General features: G+C 36.2%; 4 protein-coding genes across 7 annotated transcripts in view; 3 read left to right on the plus strand and 1 right to left on the minus strand.

Moving 5' to 3' along the window:
• bxdc2 (brix domain containing 2) overlaps positions 1 to 1,816 on the plus strand; it is a 7,811-nt gene extending 5,995 nt beyond the window's left edge. The window contains exons 8-10 of the mRNA XM_015040544.1: positions 646 to 747; positions 892 to 1,020; positions 1,332 to 1,816. Of these exons, the coding sequence (XP_014896030.1) occupies positions 646 to 747; positions 892 to 1,020; positions 1,332 to 1,580 (480 nt within the window). The 3' untranslated portion in view covers positions 1,581 to 1,816. The remainder of the gene's footprint in view (positions 1 to 645; positions 748 to 891; positions 1,021 to 1,331) is intronic.
• Positions 1,671 to 4,832, minus strand: rad1 (RAD1 homolog (S. pombe)). 2 transcript variants are annotated; one of them, XM_015040546.1, is made up of 7 exons: positions 4,752 to 4,832; positions 4,016 to 4,217; positions 3,813 to 3,921; positions 3,551 to 3,708; positions 3,357 to 3,457; positions 2,989 to 3,087; positions 1,671 to 2,483 (listed from the first exon to the last, which is right to left on the minus strand). In XM_015040546.1, the coding sequence occupies exons 2-7, from the start codon at positions 4,208 to 4,210 to the stop codon at positions 2,306 to 2,308; spliced, it is 840 nt and encodes a 279-aa protein (XP_014896032.1). In that variant the 5' UTR covers positions 4,211 to 4,217; positions 4,752 to 4,832; the 3' UTR covers positions 1,671 to 2,305. The 2 variants fall into 2 exon arrangements, with proteins under 2 accessions (XP_014896032.1, XP_014896031.1); XM_015040545.1 differs by having other exon boundaries at positions 4,731 to 4,827.
• Positions 4,833 to 4,848: 16 nt separating this feature from the next.
• On the plus strand, positions 4,849 to 7,313 carry c21h18orf32 (chromosome 21 C18orf32 homolog). 2 transcript variants are annotated; one of them, XM_015040548.1, is made up of 3 exons: positions 4,849 to 4,977; positions 6,142 to 6,353; positions 6,465 to 7,313. In XM_015040548.1, the coding sequence occupies exons 2-3, from the start codon at positions 6,177 to 6,179 to the stop codon at positions 6,528 to 6,530; spliced, it is 243 nt and encodes an 80-aa protein (XP_014896034.1). In that variant the 5' UTR covers positions 4,849 to 4,977; positions 6,142 to 6,176; the 3' UTR covers positions 6,531 to 7,313. The 2 variants fall into 2 exon arrangements, with proteins under 2 accessions (XP_014896034.1, XP_014896033.1); XM_015040547.1 differs by having other exon boundaries at positions 4,851 to 4,977; positions 6,155 to 6,353.
• A 717-nt stretch (positions 7,314 to 8,030) lies between these two features.
• The window catches only part of dym (dymeclin), a 51,533-nt gene continuing 38,576 nt past the window's right edge, over positions 8,031 to 20,987 (plus strand). Inside the window, exons 1-8 of one of the 2 annotated variants that reach the window (XM_015040550.1) lie at positions 8,031 to 8,265; positions 9,989 to 10,195; positions 12,365 to 12,417; positions 12,560 to 12,653; positions 13,315 to 13,451; positions 13,755 to 13,824; positions 15,932 to 16,057; positions 17,023 to 17,162. In XM_015040550.1, the coding sequence (XP_014896036.1) occupies positions 10,056 to 10,195; positions 12,365 to 12,417; positions 12,560 to 12,653; positions 13,315 to 13,451; positions 13,755 to 13,824; positions 15,932 to 16,057; positions 17,023 to 17,162 (760 nt within the window). In that variant the 5' untranslated portion in view covers positions 8,031 to 8,265; positions 9,989 to 10,055. Of the gene's footprint in view, positions 8,266 to 9,988; positions 10,196 to 12,364; positions 12,418 to 12,559; positions 12,654 to 13,314; positions 13,452 to 13,751; positions 13,825 to 15,931; positions 16,058 to 17,022; positions 17,163 to 20,987 lie in introns of both variants that reach the window. The other variant, XM_015040549.1, reaches the window with a different exon arrangement.

A 20,987-nucleotide genomic window follows, 5' to 3' on the forward strand; every position in this document is an offset into this window, starting at 1 on the left:
TAAGCATCTGTTCAGTGATTGGATGGGTTCAGAGTCACCTGGTGACATCGTGACGTAGAGCTGTGTATCATCCACGTAGTTATGATAGCTAATCCTATTTTCTGCTATAACCTGAGCCAGTGGGAGCATATAAATATTGAAAAGAAGTGGTCCTAGGATAGAACCTTGGGGTACCCCACATGTGACTGATTAGAAGTTTCCGATTGAAACAAAGAAATCCCTGTTCTTTATGTAAGATTCAAACCAGTGGAATCCAGTCATCTGTCCATTCCTTAATTTAATTTAATTTACTCCATCCATCCATCTATTTTTTTAATTCATTTTTTTTTTCCAGTTTAGTTGTGTTTAGTTCTTAAGTCAATCAAACCTCCGTTGTTTTTGCAGGTTTTATATGTAAAGCAGACCGAGGCACAATATTTACTACATGTTTTGTTTTTTTCTTTTAAAAGAAATTAGCTTTGAAAGAGAAAAAAAAAAACATAAGTATGGAAAAGTCTTAAGATTTTGTCATGAAAAAAATGTTTAGCAAGTGGAACCTAAACTACTAGGTAATTGAGGTGCTAAGCACTTAGCTCTTACCCAATGCATGTATTTTCAATGTTTGGAGAATTCTTTTCAGTTTCAAAGAAATGATCTTTCTTGTAGACATTTTCCACGCCTCAATACCATCCGAAGAGTCAGCCTTTTGTGGACCATGTCTACACTTTCTCCATCGCAGACAACAGAATATGGTTTAGAAACTACCAGGTGATCTTTCATCATATATCCTCCATGTTTTACACTCTTAAAGCACATTTTTAGCAGACACTTTTACACAAGGCAAAGTGTTTGTTTTTCTCTGGCTTTGATTTCCATTTATAATAATTTCTCTCATTTTTTTCCCTCTTTCAGATAATTGAAGAGGACGCCTCTCTGGTGGAGATCGGCCCACGATTTGTTCTAAACCTCATAAAGATCTTCCAAGGAAGTTTTGGAGGGCCCACGCTATATGAAAATCCAAACTTCCGATCTCCAAACTTGGTAAAAAAAAAAAAAAATCATATTTAATCAAGTTTCTATCTTACTTTTACAGTCACATCCACCCTTTTGTATACAACCAATAAGCACCAACTTGTCAAACTGTGGTTTGAAAGTTATTACAGCAGAACTACTCGGTATCTAAATTTTCAGTGAGATCAGAATGAAACAAAAGGTGTGGAAGCTCTGGATGCTTGTGTGATATTCAGGGTGCTGCTTTTAAGAAGTCTGTCTTTTTACGTTGCACATGTAGCCGTTGTTGTAATCCTACATTTTTTTATTTATTTATCCCTCCCCCCCCCATGCACCCACAGCACAGACGGGAGATCCGCCTGGCAGCCGCAGCCAAAGTGCGAGAGAAGCAGATGGTGAAAGAGATTCAGAAAATAAAGAGGCAAGACGCAAAGGAGGAGATCGACAACGACGTGACGGCTGACGTCTTTGTTACACCAGATGAACGGAAACCTGTTCACATTCAGACGGAGCCACCTGCGCCAAAAGTGGTGAAGAAGAACAAACACAAAGCTTTCAAGAGGGAGCGGATGCAGCGGGGACGCCGATGATTTGCTGCAGCCACAATCCTAATTTTTTTTTTCTCTTTTTTTTCTTTTCTTCTTTGTCGTGTTGTGTTCAGTGAAATGTGCAGAAACTAATTGGCAATTTAGAAATCTTTATTTTACAACACACCTTAAGTATTTACAGTCCTTTTTAATAAAAAAAAAATACATGCTGTTAAATACACCAAACTTGATATAAATTGTTTTGTATGGAGAAAAAAAAAATAAAAATCATTTTCCGATATACTTTTAATGTGTACTCATTTTCCTCAGTGTACTCAGATGAGTCAAATATTTACTGTACAAAGAATCATGAACAGATACTTGTGAATCCCTGCATAAATGTTTCCGTATTAACACATTAAACATAAATGGAATTTACTCAACCCAGAACTTTTGAGTTTGACTTTGGCAAAACTCCATACAGGTACATGACAGGACTGAGTGAGCAATGATCTTCCACGTTTCAAGAAACACAAATAATTGCAATTGGCAAGTTAATTGTGCTAAAATTTTAAAATTGTATTACTCAATTGAAGTCTGAAGATTTTGTTGATGAAAACGTGAAATATGAATTCCAATAGTTGACATTTTCAGCCTTTCAAGAAGACTAGAACTAAGGTTACCCATAGCTTTTCTATTCCCTGCTCAACCTTATATGGCTGCGTGATCAAATAAAGTCATTTGTCCCAGCTGAGTTTGAGGAGCTTAGGGTCACAACAAATCAGCTGTTACTCCTCCTCTACCTCTTCGTCAGGACAACAAAAATACTCCACAAAGCAGATCTGACCGTTGTCATTCCTGACCAGGTACTGCAGAGAAAGAAGGCCCCTGCTGTCCGTCCTCACCGAGACTTTACAGGATATAGCCAAGGCTTTGGTGGACGGCTTTAGTAAGGACATCTTGTATCTGTCGCAGGAGGAAAACAAATCAGAAGTTGTATTAAGCGTTGCGAGATCCAGGGTGAGAATACTCAAACTATAAATGACTGCAGATCATTTAGTTTACAGTTTTGGAAGCGCCTGAATGGAATAAAACGGTCTAAGGTTGAATTCATGGACTCTAGTGACATCTGGTGGTAAAAACAATGAACTACCTCTTATGTAACTGTAGTAGGATAAAACCGAAGGTCGGAACTGTGGAACTTTGTTCAATAATTGCTTTAATTAAAATGATAAAAATGCATTTTTAATTGTTGAACTTATGTAAACAAGTTTCACCAACTGCCTCAATTCACTTCAAAAATATATTTTTGGTCCAAATGTTGGGCATTCCTTGGCCCTAGTTAAAATGACCACTCAGACCAGTATCCAAAATTTTAAGAAGCAAATGTGACTGTTGAATTATTTTTTTATTAGATGACCTCTTGCTTTTCTGTGGTGAATGAGAGTTTTCCACTGATGCCTGCACTCACCTGTTGGTTTGTGTTTTGTTGCACTGAAAAAGCTCCATCATGTCTGAATCCTTGGAGTAATCATAATGAGCATTTCCAGAGTTTCCAAATGTGGACAACCTGTAGAGTTGAAATGAAAAATAACAGTTTTTAAAGGTAATAAGGAGTACAGCGAGAAACGATATTGAGGTTATTGTGTAGGGGAATACACATAATACAGGGAACTAAATTTTACTACAGAATAATTCCTAATAAATTAGTGATAGATTTTACATTGCATTACTTGCCTCAACAGTTGAAATGTGAATTATTGGAAAGGTTTTTTTCTGTTTCATTTTTACTGCACTATCATGAACCATGGAACACTTTAAAAACTTCACACAGCCCACCTGAAGTACGGCTGGCTGGGGGACATGGTGATCTGCAGCACCTCGCTGGTCATGTCCAGTTCAGAAAAGGCTTCCTTTAGACTCTCAGACTGAAGAATGACCTGTGAAAGTAGACAGAAACACAAATTTACTCATACATGTTCTATGAGGAGTCAAGAAATGCTGTTTTTTTGAAGAATAAAAACCAGATGAACCTTGTTTGTGACATTGGAACTGGAGAACTCAAAATCAATTGGGTCTTCTGGTTCTTGTGTGTTAATTTTGCAGACAGTCACTACACCACCCTCCTCCAGGAACAATGTCAGAGGATGACCATGCCCCATGTAGCACATCCGCAGAGCCGTTGATGCTCCTGAAACAAGGTATGAGGTAAAAAAACAAAAACGTATAGAATAGGGGTCATACATTTAGTTTTTTTTTAATTATTATTTTCCAGTCATGTCTCTGAGTTTTCACCTGCTGCTGTGCTTCCTCCAAAGATATTCAGGCAGTCGAGCAGAACAGTAAGATTAATTTGAAAAATAACCATATCTTCTTTTAATGTGTACTCTTGAAAGATATCTGCCTGAAAGAATTTAAGAAGAAAGAGTGAATCTTTCAAATGTAAACGCAGAAAAAACTTTTTTTTTTTGCTTCTCTAAATGCTTGATAAAAATGACCTGAATGAAGGCATTGGCTTGCATGCATTTGCAGTCCTCCACTGTGACCTTCAGGCCGTTTGCTGTCGCTGTGAAGACGGCGTGGTCCTTGCAGGTGATGGCTTTCAGGATGTTGGAGAGATTGCGAGCGTTATCCAAATTGGCTACCAGAACATACTGTTCATCTTGACTTTGAGATTGCGTGGACAGAGGCATTGTGGGGCTGGAAAACAAACAAACAAACAAAAAAGGCACAAAATAAATGAATATATTTGTTAACACTTGCAACACAAATGCACATAATAGACCACATGATCTCATATATTGTCAGCTTTTGTGATTGGTACCATAATTTTTGGTTAATTTCAGTTTTTTTTTTAGTTTCCTGGACATTTCCTTCCTGCGTAATTCTCCTCAATAAAAAATTGTAATAAAAACAAAAATGTTTAGCTTAATGAACAGGTGAATTAAAAATGCAACATAAAATTTCGGTTATTAATGTTTATGATTTACTACAAAAGTTAAGCATCATAGGTCGTCCTAGATTTTTGTAGGAAAGGTGTATCATACCCAATTAAATTATTGTTTTCCGTTTGCTAGCTAGTATGCTTAGTCATTAAAAATATGTCACTGTGTAACAATTACAAAACAAAACACCGCTGCGACGTTAACTTGCAGACATTATATTTTCCAAAATACAGCGCATGACATAAGAAGACAAATATGTAGAACTTACAAGCAATCATCAGTCACTCACAAAGTTAGAAGTCTGCAGAAAAAACAACAAACGTTTTAAAGAAATACCAACGCGCCCGCTGGCGAGTAGTTTCCGCTTTCGTCATCCACCTCTAACGGAAGTAGGATTGGTGTTCGAACATCACGTTCCAGAGAGTTCGCTCAGTCGCAACAAATTTACAGATATTCACGCTTACTTCGCCGACAGTACTTGACAACACCAGTGTTTTAGTATTTGACTTATACAGGTAAGAGTTTTTACTTTTAATTAGGAGGGAATCTTTGGTAGCCCTTAGCCTTTTAATGTATCTCGTTTACCACAGAGTTAACCCCGGAAGCTAACGTCTCCTAGCCACCGGGTACATTCTTAGGGTTAAAATAACTATAAACAGTTTAAAATGAAGGTTTTTCCGCTCCTTTTTTTTTTTTTTTTTTACCAGCGTGACTTACGTTAAACGGGCTGTTATGAATTTAAGTCATTAAACCCCATGATAAATCCTTTATACACATAGCACAGCTATGTGTATGTCAGTTATCGTTAAAGTTTTTTTTTGTTGTGAACGAAAAAAAAAAAATAAATAAATAAATGTAATGTAGCAAACAGACCCAAGTCGTGTTATCTTATGTTGAGCCGAACTCAATTCGGTTTATTCAGCTTAATCTAATTAATTGTAGTACATTTAAATTGGAACTTGGTCACTTTTTTCATCAGGATATACAGTAAGTCTTTTTAAATGGGCCTAAGCTAAATGACTACGTCTCAAAAAACATTGAAAAATTACTTGTAATGGCTTAGATATTATCTCATCTGCTTAACCACTGCCTATTTAGGGGATGAGCTGATCTCTAAGCAAATTTGTTAAAGTTTTACCTTCATCATTGATATTTAACAAATACAGATTTAACTGTATACTGAAAACTGTATTCTAAAAAGGTGCTTAAGCTCTGTGAAAACAAGCAGCATGTAATCTGTGAATACATTTTAACCCGTGTAGGTTACTTCATAGATTATATCGTAAAGCTTTGGCATGTCATCAAATTGGCTTTTTAACATAAAATGTGTTAGATGTCTTTATCGGAAATGGGGAGAAAAAAAAATGCTTATTAAAGAAAGATAACTTGTCTCATTTTGTTGCCCACTGTCAGAGGAGTTGCTGCTTTTACAGATGAGACAATGACATTTAATAAAACTATGTAGCCTTAAAACTAGAACTCACTGTATGAGTAAAATTAATCTTATATATAAAACAACTTCAAAGCACAATGAAAGATGATCCATTGTTGTAATCTGTCATTGTAATCAGGCTTAGAAATGTCTGTCCTTTACTTACCTTACTCAGTTTAAATTGGTGAAATATTTCATTGAATATCAAGTTAGTAACTTGTACTTTTTGTCCTTTTCTCTCCCTTGGGTTCTTTGTCTAGTCCACCTGTGTGAACCACAACCATGGTGTGCATTCCCTGCATTGTGATTCCTGTCCTGTTGTGGGTGTATAAGAGGTTCCTGGAACCCATCATCTATCCTGTTATTTCACCCTTCATTAATGCGTTCTGGAACAAAAAAGCTGTGACGGATACAAACACTGATCAGAAAGGCAGCGAAAATAGTAATGGGACTTACAAGGTAAGAATTTAGTGAACTATTTTAAGGTTCACTAAATCGTTAAAGTAAAAATTAACCTTGTGTTATATTTATTAACTGCCTCACTTACAAAAACAAATTTCTGTGTTTCAGCCTCAAAGCAATGGTGAGGTGACTGCAAATGGAGCTACTATAGCCGCTGATAAGAAGACAGACTGAATGCTGCCACTACTTCCTATTAACAATGACTACAAATATTCCTATGGTATCATTTAAAGAAAACATTCAGTCTTTTTCAAATAATGTGACTATAAAGCTATTCGAAGCTTGTTTTTAGTTTTTCTTTCATCTGGCTGAGGTAGCTTCATTGTGTATTCTGTTTTTTTTTTTTATTGCTGTTCGAATGAAACAGATTAAAGCACTTTAATGAAACTAAGGATGAAAGAAAGCTTTCAAATACAGTAAATGCATATTTATTTCAAGCCTGGACTGCCACTTTAACTACTCTACCTTTCTGCAGAAATTGCTGCAAAGACATCACAGCATAGATTCATTTATAGAAATAAAATGGTTGTTGTAGTGATGTTACTCAAAACTGGCTAAATATCGATCCTCCTTTTTTAGCTGATTGTAATCGATTGTCCATTTTCAAAGTGTAAAGAAAATAAAAGTTATTTATATGGAAGACATTTGTTCCTTTAAACATACTTTGAGCATATGGTTTTCTTACAAATAAGATATGAATCCAGTCTAGTTGTAATAAATAAAAGCTGATTCGTCATTCAATAAAAAAAAATTAGCATTGTGGTTTGGTGACAATATTTGATGCAAATTATTTAAAAAAAGCTAATAACATTTTGATAAATATATTTTCTGAACAAGTGCTATAAAGCATAAAAGAACCAGATTGTAAATGTTTTGTTGGTAACCATTTGTGTTCATAGTTATTAAAAAGAAATGTACAGTACTTTTTGATTTGAATTTAAATAAAAATGAATTAAAGCAATGACTGACTTACTAGACATCATTGTCATAAATCACAATTATTGCATTTCCTGCAAAACTGTATATTCTATTTTAAGATGTTATTGTGAAAACTTTTCAGTTCAGTCTGCTAAAAAGCTTATGTATTATGTCTGTTACACTAATGACACAATTTATAATCAAAATGTAGAGATTGAATTTCTGTTCCCACTTGAATTAGTCACTTTGTAGAACTGCGTTTCACTCTACGTTTTGCTGCATGTGGACATCTACTGACAAATGATTGAAAATGAAGAAAAGCCTTTCTGCAAGATGATATTAGTGTGTATTACTGTGGGGATGCTGTGTTCAGGGCTATATAAGCATTTTGCAGGAAGCCCTAAATGTTACATCATGGTGTCATCTAAACAGATAATCTCCTTCCTTCTGTATGCATAAAACCATCTGCGAAGGCCAAAAATATTTAAGATTGAATTTTGAGTGGACTCTGTTACTAATAAGGTGTATATTTAGGAGAGAACGAGGCATATGAGATCATTAAGTTTTCTTTAAAATAGATATACACTTTCCATTACATTACGTTTAGTACAAATTCAAAACGTTAAAGGAAAAAGAAATTGATTTGTTTATGTTATATTGAAGAAATGTTGACATATAAATCTTAAAAGCAGAACATTCGTTAAACAGAAACCCGCATCTGTTTACGAACGGTCGACGTCACGTACGTAGAGATTATCACTCATATTTCGTCATTACGCAATGGGTTGCGACGTGGAAAACATGGAGGAAAAGGGTACGTAGAGTTAGGCTAGCAGTGTAAATGACTTTGTAATTTCAAGTGTTTTCCTCTTTTGAAATAAACGCGGTAAACAGCCGGCATAAAACCGCTTCTTCCCGGGGAAGCTCTTGGTCATTAACGCCGCTGGAAGCCAAGAGGAGCCAAAGAAGCTGCGAGAAGCTTTTGTGACAGGTAAGCTGAGCTGTCAGCTGATTGCAAACAACCAGTGAACGTTAGCGTTCTCCTCAATAATAATTCACTAACTAGCTGTAAAATGTTCTCATCAATCATAAACTAACCCCTGTGTGTCTCTCTCAGTGCTGTTTGACACCAGTTTCCTTTGCTTAGCGTCAGAGATGTTGAGGCACTCCTCAATTCCTTCAGTTAAAGCCAGAAAATTGCTAACATTAACCAGACTCACTCATAAGTGTGAACAGAAATAACGCTTGAATACGTTGCAAACTTCACGTTTGCCAGTATATTTATTAATGAACCGCTATGTGCAATGTCTGTTTTAGTTTATTGCGGTGACTGAACATTGCTATGTACATATGATGTACTGCACCTGTTTGCAAAAGGCGTGTTATTAAAGGACAACTCAGAACGTCCTGGTTGATAACACGCTATCCTGTTGCGAGTGTCTTCTGTGACTAAATGACCAGCTGCACTGACGTGTTTGCATAGTAAACCGAGAATAAGAAGATTTGGAAATTTGCAGTGAGTACATACACAGACTTCTGAGTGATTGTAGCTTTTGATATTTATGAATTGATGACCTGCCTGTTCAGGTAAGTGTAGTCTAATTTCGGTTTGTCTTCTTGTTCGGTGAAGAACAGTTATAATGACAATACCGGTGTATTGCGTGATTTCTGTGCTCCAAGTTACTTTACGGATTGCATGAACTAAGTTAATACATGCTGTTTTCTTACGGTCCAGTTGTAGAGTTGAATGCAAACACATATTCCATTTTTGACTATTACTAAATTCAATGCAATATAATTTAAGTGCTCAGTATCAGTTGGTAAGATATTTATTCATGGAGTTCTAATGCATAAACATTTTCTCTATGTTGATTTTCTTGTAGAATCCTTTTGATAATTATCACAATATGGTTTCAAATTAAAAGTTCAGTTTCTAGCAAAGGTTCTGTTTCAATATGAATTTAAAGAACAAATAAATATTAATTAATTAAACAATAATAACTGCTGCATTTTATTTTGAAAAAAATATCACAAACTATACACCAAATACCTTTCAGAATTGTTGAATTTTATAGATTAATATTGACACCTTCTCTATAGGAAACGTATTGATGCACAAATTTGAAGTGTGAATATGTCTGGGTGCCACCAGGAAGTGAAGCAGATCAAGTCCATGCTGATATTTGCAGTCTCTTCTTTACCTTGTAGAAATGCTTAAATAATGGTGGCCCCATGGACTACCTGTTAAGGCCAAAGGCCTAACCTTACATTCTTATTGGTATTTTCTGTTTCTCATTAAATTATCGAAATAGTTTTATTTTATTGCCCAGCACTGCATCTTCTCATTCTGTGAGCTCATTGTTAACACCAACAGGAAGTGGGTTTAAGTCAACTGACAAATGGCACTCCTCTGGTCATCACAAACTTTGAAACACTATGAATTATATTGAGCAATGCAGGATTGCAGAACCAGTTGTATGACAGAGGAAAAGGCGTTCAGCAGAATGAGTCTGCAGTTTGTAGCAGAGAAGAGACACCAGTTCATTATCTGTTGTCTCGCTGACCAAAGAAGTACATTGATCAGTAGAATACGATGCAGGTATTGCCAAGTTATGAACGGTTGGTAAAAACTTTGCTTGTATTTAAAGCACTGAACTTATACAGCGCACTTGTTTAGCACAGAATTATAATCTGATTTGATTCGTTTGCTATAGGATTTGGCTCATGCCCAGAAAATAAGGACTGAAGATCAACAGGTGTGGCTGGAAGAAGCCTGGAAATATGGGAGCGAACACCAGCCAGGTTACTGACTTGTCCGAAAACACCAGCCTGAAGGCCCTGGTGGGCACAGAGTCCATATCTGAAAATGACCCCTTTTGGAATCAGCTCAACTCCTTCACCTTTATCACTCCTAAAAAAAGGTAAAAAAAAAAAAAAAAAAAAAAACAGAAACAAAGAAACATTCAGAGTATTATAAAAATTGCGTTGAAAATGTTCTGTCTTTCTTGCTGCCATTTCTGTTTGTGTGCTGCTGAAAAGCAATGGACCGCTTTTTATTCATTAAAAAGTTGTGTATTTAAAATGTTGACACTAATTTCTTCCCAGTAAGCTGATAGTGAGAATAACATAAAGCCAGTGTCTAAGTGTACATGTTTTCCTGTCTAGCGAAGGAACTAGTCAGTCTTTGTCATAGTGACATGAGCGCATCTTTCTAACTTGGGAACTTATTCAAAAATTCTTTGTAATTATACTTGCATAATGGCTTGGTATAAAAAATGTAATAATGTTTTAGCTATGGAACAAGTATTTATTTCATTCCTTTCCATGCTTTTGGAACACAGTGACAAAAGTCCTTCAAATTTGTACCCAGGATGCTTCGTAAACTTTGAGAAATGTTTGCAGATCTCGACCGAGTAATGATCTAACTGGGTCTCTGATAAGATTCTGATTCTTGTTAACTGTTAACATGCAGGCACCTTATTAAAAAGTTAATGAACATGAGACATGCATTCCTGTTTATGTTTGCTAGCTAACTTTGTTTCTATACATAGTTGTACATTGAGCCATTTGAGGATTTGTTTGTCATTCGGTGGAGTGGTTCTCTTTCAGGTGTATGGGTGAATTCACAGGATGTACTTGAGACAGGATGAGGGTAAATCAGCTGTGATCTGTTGTAGCAAACTGTTGGTAACAGATTCCTTAAGTCTTTTAGGATAATCCTGCATGGATCAGCCTTGATCCATTTAGTTAATTTAGGTTGCTTAGAGTCCTGGTTATTACGTCAAAGTGAAATGATGTCTAAAGGAAGAAATTGGCATTCTTAGAAAATTGCATGCTGCCTGAATTTGTTGTAACTCAGACTTTACTTAGTGTTGTCACTCATACAGTGTCTAAGCCTTTTCAGATTTATTTGGTTTTTATGTTTTAGTAACACCTAAATGTTTTGAATACTCAAACAAATGTTGAGAATCAGACAAAGATAGCACGAGACAATGTAAATAACAGTTTTCAGCTGATGTTTTAATTTATTATAGAAAACAATACAAACAAATCTGGGGCTATGTAGAAAACCTTGGCACATTCTTATTGAATAATTGTTTTTATTCACCCAAATTGTGGGGTTCAAAGTTGGACTTGCTGGAGTCTACTTGGGCTCCAGCTGCAGGACCCAAGAGTGCTTTAGCTGTAGATCAGAAACTAATAGCTGGTCACTTCTCTTCTGGCATAAAATAAACTGCAGGCTTATTTTAACTGACCTACGTCCTATAGTCTCAAAGCAACCCCAGACCATCACATTGATACTCGTATGTTTGACTTGTGCACAACGTTCTTTATGTAAAGTGTAACTTTTGGAGCAGCTTCCAAAAAGTTCAAATTCGCCCTCATCAGTCCACAGAATATTTTTTTCCAAAAGTTTTGGGGATCATCAAGATTTCTATAAAGTGTTTTTGTTTTTGTTGTTGTTGTTGCATCTGCCATGAAAGCCATTTTTTGCCAAGGTCTCTTCCTTATCTTTGGATACAAACCTTAGCTTTAGATGTTTTTCTGGGTTCTTTTGCGATTGATGTTCATCATAAAGTTTTTTTCCCCTTAATAAATTAAGTTTATCTTTCTCTGATATTAAACAATGTTTGATTTAAAACATTGAGACCTGAGAGAAAGAAAAAAATATCTCCAAGACGGGAAGAACTTGCACTCTAATACTGAAAACATTTGTTATTACACATACTGTAAAACAAGCAACATACTTCACTTCCTCCAGAACAGTTGTGATTAGCATTCGGCTGGGTGAATGGTGAAGAAATGAAGGTTCTCCTGAAGTGGCCCCTCCTGCATCTTCTCCTTGAAGGAAATGGGCTAGATGTATATGACACCCTTTTAGATTTACTTAAGCAGCATCATGGAGTAACCAAAACAATGTTTTACACTCGGAGACAGGGAAATGCAAAACATCTTTTTAAATGTGACTAATCAGCTGTTTATTTCAGAAAGAAAAGTGTTCAGGATGTAACCTTCGTAAAATATTATGCTCTAACAGAGTCTAGCTTTAATAAAATCTTTTTTTTCTTCTTCGTTTTTAAATTTCACAGTGGAGACTCGAAGTTACTTGAAGAGGCTGTCGTCCCACTGGCCAAGACTCTCAGTATGTTGGATGTTTACCTCACAGTTGCATTTTTTTTTATGCTGAGAAAATGAACAATTTCATCTTTGTGTACTACTGCAAAGTAATTTTGTGATTACATTTTTTATGGTATATATATATATATAATTTTTTTTTTCTTCAGTTCAAAACAATCCCAGAACAGGAAACTTTGGTGCTCTTGTGAGAGTTTTTCTGGGCAGAACCAAGGAGCTGAAAATTTCTACAGAATGCCAGGAGTGAGTATGAGAGTATGTCTGAGTAAAAAAAAAAAAGAAACTTGTCTCATTGCTTTAAAGATAACAGGGAATAAGAACACCATTGTTGTTTTCTATGAGAAAAATGCTAATATTGTGTATAAAAACTCCACAGTTACTAACCAAGCACCATTTTTATGTGGATTATTGATGCTCAAGTAATTTAAAGCTTAAGGTAACTCAAAGCTTAAGCTTTTTATTCTTATCTTCCTCAAATTCTTTTTGAAGCAACTGTAAATTGTGGACTATAACAAGAAAACTGATTCAGTTTCAGTCTGTCTTTTAGATCATTTCTGTTCCACTCCTTTTACATTTTTCATTATCTATGTTTTATGTGAACATCTGTGCAACATCTGTGTTTTGACTTATTAGCTTTGTTGAAATAAACTTTGTGTTAATCATTTTATCCCACATACCACCTGTTTATCCTGCTGCCCTCTAGCAGGCGCTACAGACCCGTTAGGAACAGGGCAAACAGACTCATGGACAGTCTGTTTGATTCTCGCTCATGTCACTCCTGTTGCCTGTTTTTCCTCATCCTGATGCAAAATTTCTCTGCTTAAACTTAAGTATTAAATAAATATATGGATAAAATGAACTGCAGAATATTGTGATTCGTTTTTGTTTTGTCTTTCTGCCACAGTCAATTATTCATCTGGCAGGCGCATAATGCACTGTTCATGATTCGCTGCCTGGTGAAGGTTTTCATCAGAGAGATGAGTGAGGAGGAGCTGCTGCAACAGTTCTCCTTCCAGGAGAGGGCGCCAGGCTCCTGTGGAGGTGAGCTCCATCAGACTGAGCTGTAGATGGGGAGATAACGATTTAAAAAAAAAAAAGTATTAGTTTAAGCTATATTGTTATAACAATCTAAGGAAAGCAGTGATTATGAATCAAAGAATGTATCGATAACATAACTGTGAATATTTTTTTTTTACATTCAGTTGCATTTAAACATTCTTAAGGGAATTTTGTTCACTGGGATTTATGTTGAACAAAAACTCAGATGTGCACATGTTCCCTCTATTGCTTCATATGGTGGTTTGATTTAAGTAGTTATTTAATTAGAAATTATTGTTTTAGAAGCCGGGAGCGAGGACCTCCTGGAGGAGCTGTTGTTGAATCTCGTTCACCTGATTGTTGAAGTGCCCCTGCTGTAAGTATATAATCGAGCATGTGAGGATGTAAGTGTCGGAGAAACATTTGTCTGTATTGCATACTTTATAATTATAAGTGACAGTATCCTCTAGTGCTCTGAAGTAGCCCTTCTAGATAATTATCATTATTAACAGATTTGTAACTTTAAATGGTAAGTTTGAGGTGCGACTATAGAAGTATTTTGAAAATTTCTCTTTAAACTAGTAATAATTCATTTTTGTCACTGATGTGTCTTTAGTCCTGTCCTTGATCCTTCACTTCTTATAGCTTAAGAAAAATAAAAACCATTGTTGTTCATGCAGGCTTTGCACCAGCAAGCTAGAGGTAAAAGATGGGAACAAAATAAATTGTGAAATAAAAAGAAAAGGAAATTATATGTGAGAAACATCTGAAGGCAAAGAGAAAGTGATGTAGAGGTGCAGCGAAAAAGCTTGAAGTGAAAGTTCATGAACGTTTCCAGTGAGTGGGAGAGAAGAGAACATAATGTTTGAAAAATAAAATCAGCCTTTACTCCCACTGGGCAGAGCACACACTAACTCTCTGAATTAATGAGGGAATATTTCAGTGAGTGGGTGGCTCATCAATGGGTGAATTATTTGACTGACAGTCTACAAGACATACAGGGAGACTACAGCTCTGTGCACATCTCCTTTGCTCTCCACAGGGGCTTGTTAGCCATGTCAAACCAGTTCACACAAACTGGCCGACATTTGGTATTTCCTCAATACTGCAATGTCCACTTTTTTTCTAATCTCATGTCTGTACTGGGTCAATTTTGACATTGTCTTCTGTCTAACTCATTTCTTTTCAATGCCTCTTATTCACTATTATTTTTTCTTTCAGTTGTCTTTGGACATCAAAACCTGGCTCTTGTATAAATGCATTCAGCATTCCAACATTATTCATTGTTTCAAGCTTAAAGGCTCCCTGTTTTTCTTCCCTTCGCCACTTTGTGGCTGTCAGCCCATTTCCTCCGTACGTGCTGCTGCTTTGGGAATCGGGCCATTCTTTTGGTGTAGTCTGTCCAAATCTCCAGCAGACTTCTGCACCTTTTGTGTCATTGTTTCACATGAGAGATGGTTGGCTCTTTTTTTCAGTCTAATATAGAGCAAGCAGAAACCGTTGATCAAATACTGGCTTATTGATCGGTACAAAAAATAACATTTTATTATCCATTTACTGGTGGGTTCCCTGTAAATTATTGCTTAGTCAATGGAAAAACATGCAGTGTAATGGAGGAACATATAAGCATAAAGTTTATATTTAAAAACAATATTTTGTTCAAGCAGACTATGTAGAAGTTTGTCAGGTCTTTAAGTTTAAGAACTACTTTATTTCTTTTTAAATCTTGACAAGTTTCCTATTTATATTTGTTTGATGTTCTCATTTGATAAGGGAAATGTGTTTCTTATTTCATTTCTTTCTTTGGATGCAAGCATCATTTTCTTGTTTGGTTGTGAAGAGCTCATTTTTGTTGAATTATGTGGAGTTAATAGTTTAAATTGACTTTTACGCTTTTATATTTGTTATTGGCATAATTAGCACAGTTAGCACAACTAAATGCAAATATTCCTTCAGAATGTAGAGTCTCATCTTAACTCTGAGATTCCCAAAAGGCTTGCAAATATTTCTAAATGTAGCATGTTAAGTAGTTGACAGGATCTGAAAGCTCAAAAGAATAAAACGGCAACTTTTCTTTCAGATGTTCAGTCTGCTGGTGTCTTCCTAAGATGGCTCCAGGTCAATTTGCACCTTTGCCGGCTGTGTGAAACCTCTGTAAAGCAGACACATACGGATGTCCTGTCAGCCATTCAGTTTCCTTTTAAATAGGTTTTGGCATTCTCCAACTTTACTTTGGCACTGAAAATAGCTTTCACTCATCTTCCTTCAGTAACAACTTCAACACTAAAGAGTGTTATAGTGATCAGGTGGAGATTACATATGGTTTGCTCAGCGATTTGAAAAAGAAATCTAAGTCTCCTGTGAACCACTCAAGTGTCATGGCTGACTGTTGTCTGCAAAGCTTAATACCAGATGATTCCACTAACCAGGTGATTTTTGCGAATGGTAATCATCTCCGAAACTCTGTGCTCCTAATCCTGCAGCGACATCACCTACAGCATCCTGTTTGAAGCAGTGACAACATTACTGATATTCTTCTCCTATCAACTCTTCCACAAAGACATCCTCCGAGATGGATTAATATACCAGCACATCATGAAGGGACGATGGTGAGAAGTGCATTCATTGTTTTACTGTAAAGTATTGTTAACTTGACTCTGAACCCAATGTTTACGCAAAGGTTGAATGAAGCTGATAATAAAAAAAGAGTCTCTGTTTTGGGTCTGGAGGAGGCGTGCAGCCTACAGTCTGTATGCTCTTCTTTATTGCATTTCATATTTGTTTAGATTCCTCTAAATTGATCATGCAGCACAGTCAATGTAAGAACAAATAGTGTTAAAACTATCTTGTACTTGGAAATAGCTAGAGATCTCGGTAGATCTGTTATACACAATAAAACAATGTTTAAAGGTCTAGACACGTGGTCCAAAAATAACATTTATTCGGACAACTGGACATTTTCTGAAAGATATCATTTATTTTCTGATTTTTTTTTAAATACTTATGTGCTGAGGAAGTTGGACCCTGGCCAGCTGCTTAAGAAGGATGTAAATTATTGTAATTCATAGTTAAGGTATTCATGTTCCTTGAACTTTATTAGACACAAACTTTTATTTATTTTATTGGAATTTGATGTGAAGGACAAAAAAAAAATTGACCCCAAAGCAGAAATGAAAATAAAACTTGACTTTGAAAATGGAAATCTCAACAGCCTGACTTACACATGCAATTAGCCAGATTACATCTAATGTCCCAAAATAAAATCCATTGCAGTCAATTACTTTCAGACGTCACCTAATTAACACTTAGTAATCAATCACCTCTGGTGCCCAAAGGTCAAGTCAAAATCCAGACCAAAATTTAAGAGAATTTGTCAAAAGATTTGAAAACTCAAAACTTTATTGTCAGGCTGGTATAGACATACCCCAAGGTTTGTATTTCCAAAAATGTTGCAATGTTAGATGATGCAACGTTTTCTAAAAATATAACATTTTTCAAAAAATTTTGTATTTTTTTGGTTAAAATGCAGCATGACGCATTACTGATTTAACCTGTTTCCTTCTCGTTCTCGTAGCTTGGAGCTGACTAGTCGACTGGTGAAGACCTTGCTATATAACTTCATCAGGCAGGAGAAGTGTCCTCCTCCTGCAGCCCACATCTTTGAGCCGAAAGCTGAAGGTGGCCTTCTTTATGGGCTGGCGTCTGGGGTGGCAAGTATGTACACAGTCATAAGTAATAGAAGTGCTCCGAAACAAAACATTTGACGCATTTTTTCATTCATAACTTAGTGCACATCCAGGTTTACAAAGGAATAAGGTTTTAGACTGATGAAGTAACCATTTTTAAATAATGCAAGGTTTCAGTTTAGATCTTATCATTAAGTTTTTTTATTGCAATTTTTTTTTCTAGTAGTCTTAGTTTTGTTCTCCTTCTAAATCTGTGGTCTATGACCTAAAAAGGAAAATAATAGTCAATTTAATTATGATTTTTTTTTTTTTTTTTTTCGTTTTCAAGCTGTTTCTTGTAAATTAGTTTTTGGCTCCTGCAGGCCTAAAACATGTTCCAAGAAGACATTGGGGTCACATGCTGGGTGCTTACATAAGCATAATCACATATCTGGCATTAATTGTTAATTTGCTAAGGCAAAAGCTGGAGTGTAAATTAAATTGAGTTCTTATTTCTGCTTGTAACCAAAGAGCCAGAGAAATCTGATTTATGTGGATGAGAGTGATGAGTCAAGAATAAGCATAGCTTGAGTATTTCAGTCTGCTTGAAAAGGTCTGTGTGTGTATTGAATGTTTGTCTGAATGTGAGATTAGGGCAGGGTTTCCCCCACGGATATATGCTCTTTGTTGGTTGTTGGTTGCAGATTCCTATCAGTGAGCAATCACCATTCAGCCCAGCCTGTCTGTCTGTGGCCAGTTGATCGGCTTGATGAGTTATGGTCCCCCGTCCTGTTCTGTAATCCCCTAGAGCCCGTCTGTCTGCAGACGCCTCCCTTATGCACACACACAGAGGCCGACAAAGACACAAACTCTTTTATGCCTAAAGCTCAGAAACAACACTTGTTTTCTTTCTCTGTGTCAAATGATTAAAAGCATCAGGAGATGTGGAAAATCTACAACAAATGGATGTTTTCCCATGTGACTATAATGAGTCACTGTTGTATGTTTTTACAGTGTAAAAATACTATTTATGAAGCAGGCACAAAGGGCGTTTTGGGGGGATTTTATATGATGTTTTTTATTAAATTTTTTTTATTTATTTTGGATGCAAGTGGATCTTTTTTCCCCTTTCCAAATAACTATCTAAAAGGTGTGGCATGTTTGTTATTTTTGCTGTCATCACAGCTGAAAGTCTTCCACTAGCTTTGCAGATTTAGAGATGGAAATTTTCTCCAATTCTTTTCTTAATATACTGAGGCATGTTTCTGCTTGTTTTGTGATAATTTACCTTTGTTGAAGATCTCCAAGGTTTAGAGACTGGAAGGGCTCTTTGCCATCCCCCAAATGTTTTACTTTCTCCTTTGATTTAGGTCGAGATTTAGAAAATGTTAATATTACTGCTGTTCAGAAGAAACGTGCTATAAATGCAAAAGACTGCTTTATATCTACACTTGCCAGGGATTTGAATAATTCTGGACTTAATGTTGTATGTACATAAATAATCAATAGAAATTATTTTAAAAAACTGCACTATACCAAAAATGTAAATAAAAATGTAATATTTTGTCTTTTATAAGGTTTTCTACATGCCTCTTGGCATATACAACTAGATCCTTGAACCCTAATGACAACTCAGAATTTTTAAAAATTAATTTAACTTCTTTTGTCACTGGCATGCTAATCAGTGGTACTAGGAAATAAAACCAAAAGCATAACCAAGTTACATCTCTTTTCTTTTTTTTTTTTTTTGAAATATCATTTGAGACTAAAAGCCTTGAGCATTACAAAAGGTTCTTACACCTCATCTTTTGGTTGGTTTTGAATGTCTGCACTTAATTCTAAAGGAATCCATCAGTAGTGTTGATGGAGTGTGTTTGTTGCTTCTTGCTGAAAGGCAGAGATGTCAGTGTCTTGGAAACCTCTCGGATATTTCAGTCTAGACAACAAAAGATGAGTCAAATGTCCCGCATTACTGTCTAAAATGGGTGAGAAGGTTTTCACAGAATTACAAATACACTAACAAACACATCAGTGTCACTTCTGATCAAACTCCATGCAAAATGTTTATGAAGCCATTTTCCCTCTAAATGAATAGTTCGCAACAGATCCACAAAATCACACTTCTTATATTGATTGTGTGTGTATTTATTTGTCAATCGGATTATATTTTAAAATATCATTAAGGTTGTTTTTTTTTTTTCCCCGGATGTCATTGTGTTAAGATTTGATTTGTTTGGCATCAATTATAAGACTGTGGATTGATGAGATGTGTTTGGATTTTGTTCTTTCTCTTTAACAAGTGTTTTTTTTGCATTTAAATATCTGATACCCAAAAGAATTTATCAGCAGTAGAGAGCATGCTGTTTGGGATAATCGTTGCATCTCTGGAATATGTGTGTGTGTGTTTCTTCTCCTCATGCTTGGCCAAGACTTTGGCCTGAAGCTCTGATGTTCTGTTTCTCTTACTGTTATGCAAGTAAAGAATTGGTACATTGTGTTTGTCCACCAGAAATTCACTCCTCTGCCTGTATTGCAGCACAGTTTAATGTCTTGCTAATCTGTTCCAACCCTAGTTTATTTTTACTGTTGTGTTCATTTTGTCCAAGATTTTGTTGTGGACTTATTTTATTTAAATAACTGCAACAGAAAAAAAAAGCAGACATTGAGTAAATATGACCAATATTTGTGTCTGCTTAATTTGAACTGAAATAATTTTAATAAATGGCATGTAATGGAAATATTTTCACTAACATTTAGATGGGAGATTTGGATTTAGGTTTGGTTGTTTAATAAGAGTAAAGGTTTTCTACAGTCACGAGGAGATTACATAAAACTTTAATTTGGACACAATGACTGTTGAGCTTTTAGAGGTGCTGATATCTTTAGCAACAAAAGGGGCCCCTAAATCAAATTCTGCTCAAGGCCTCAAACAGCCTTGGACCGGCTCTGCATGATGAGGCAATCCGCTGCACTGCGCAGACATGCGCAACAAACGGGAGATTTAATTCAATGCTGCTAATGTGGCTTCAGTAGCTCTTTCATTTTGTGTCTGTTGAGTTTTAATAAGCGTCAGAGAAACTATTCTGGTTGGTTGAGTTTATGGGACGAGTTTCTCAGATCTCTGTGCGGCCGCGCGTATTAACTCAAAGTAGTTAATTTGATATGGTTTGATGCATCGTGTAACCGGAAAAATAATACTTAAAATAATATAAAATCAGCGTGTTGCGTGACTCCGAGGAGAGCGTTAAAGCTCCTCACCGGGCTGAACCTGCATGATGAGGTTAGCGCTGGTCGTTATCCACAAACGCTCCGGCCAACCGGGACCACAGACATGAACTTTACAGCGAAGACAGACACAGAGCCACACGCTGGGCAGCGTGTTGAGACGTAAATGCCGCATATAGTTGTTCGTTCACAAAAATAAATCATTCTCACCACTCCACAACGCGCACCTCTGAATTCGCTACAAGTTATTCCTGCGATTCACATTGAGCTGCGCAACCAGAGCTAATGCGGCAGGTTTTAAACTCTTACCTAGAGTTCTCCAAAGGATCATAATTCCTCACAGTAGGTTTATGTAAATATCCATACAGGTCAGCCTGTGTCCAGTTTGAGGAAAAAGGAGCCGCTCGCGATCCCGCTGAGGTAAAGCAGCGGCAGCGCGCGAGGCAAAGCGCAGAGGCGCCAGCGGTGTGATTGGTCCGCGCGCTGTCGGGTTTAAATGCATAAACTATAAACCTATCATTTAGGAATAAATCTGCTCTGCTAGTGAAATGCTCAGAGTAAAAGAGACGCTTGCAGCCTGGCTTTAAAAAACAAAAACAAACAAAAAAAAACAAACAAAAAAAAAAAAAAGATTTTTTTTTATTTTTTT

This window comes from Poecilia latipinna, unplaced genomic scaffold (assembly GCF_001443285.1).
Source record: "Poecilia latipinna isolate Pla-1442-1.1 unplaced genomic scaffold, P_latipinna-1.0 Scaffold515, whole genome shotgun sequence".
NCBI classification, from domain to species: Eukaryota; Metazoa; Chordata; class Actinopteri; order Cyprinodontiformes; family Poeciliidae; genus Poecilia; species Poecilia latipinna.

What these genes read in the sequence shown, in the direction of transcription:
- rad1 (XM_015040546.1), bottom strand. Translation starts at nt 4,210, where the DNA reads ATGCCTCTGTCCACGCAATCTCAAAGTCAAGATGAACAGTATGTTCTG. An exon ending in TGGAGGAAGCACAGCAGCAG is followed by an intron (nt 3,709 to 3,812) that starts GTGAAAACTCAG and finishes ACCTTGTTTCAG; the next exon opens with GAGCATCAACGGCTCTGCGG. An exon ending in AACAAAACACAAACCAACAG is followed by an intron (nt 2,484 to 2,988) that starts GTGAGTGCAGGC and finishes CTCCTGCGACAG; the next exon opens with ATACAAGATGTCCTTACTAA.
- c21h18orf32 (XM_015040548.1), top strand. Translation starts at nt 6,177, where the DNA reads ATGGTGTGCATTCCCTGCATTGTGATTCCTGTCCTGTTGTGGGTGTAT. An exon ending in ATAGTAATGGGACTTACAAG is followed by an intron (nt 6,354 to 6,464) that starts GTAAGAATTTAG and finishes TCTGTGTTTCAG; the next exon opens with CCTCAAAGCAATGGTGAGGT.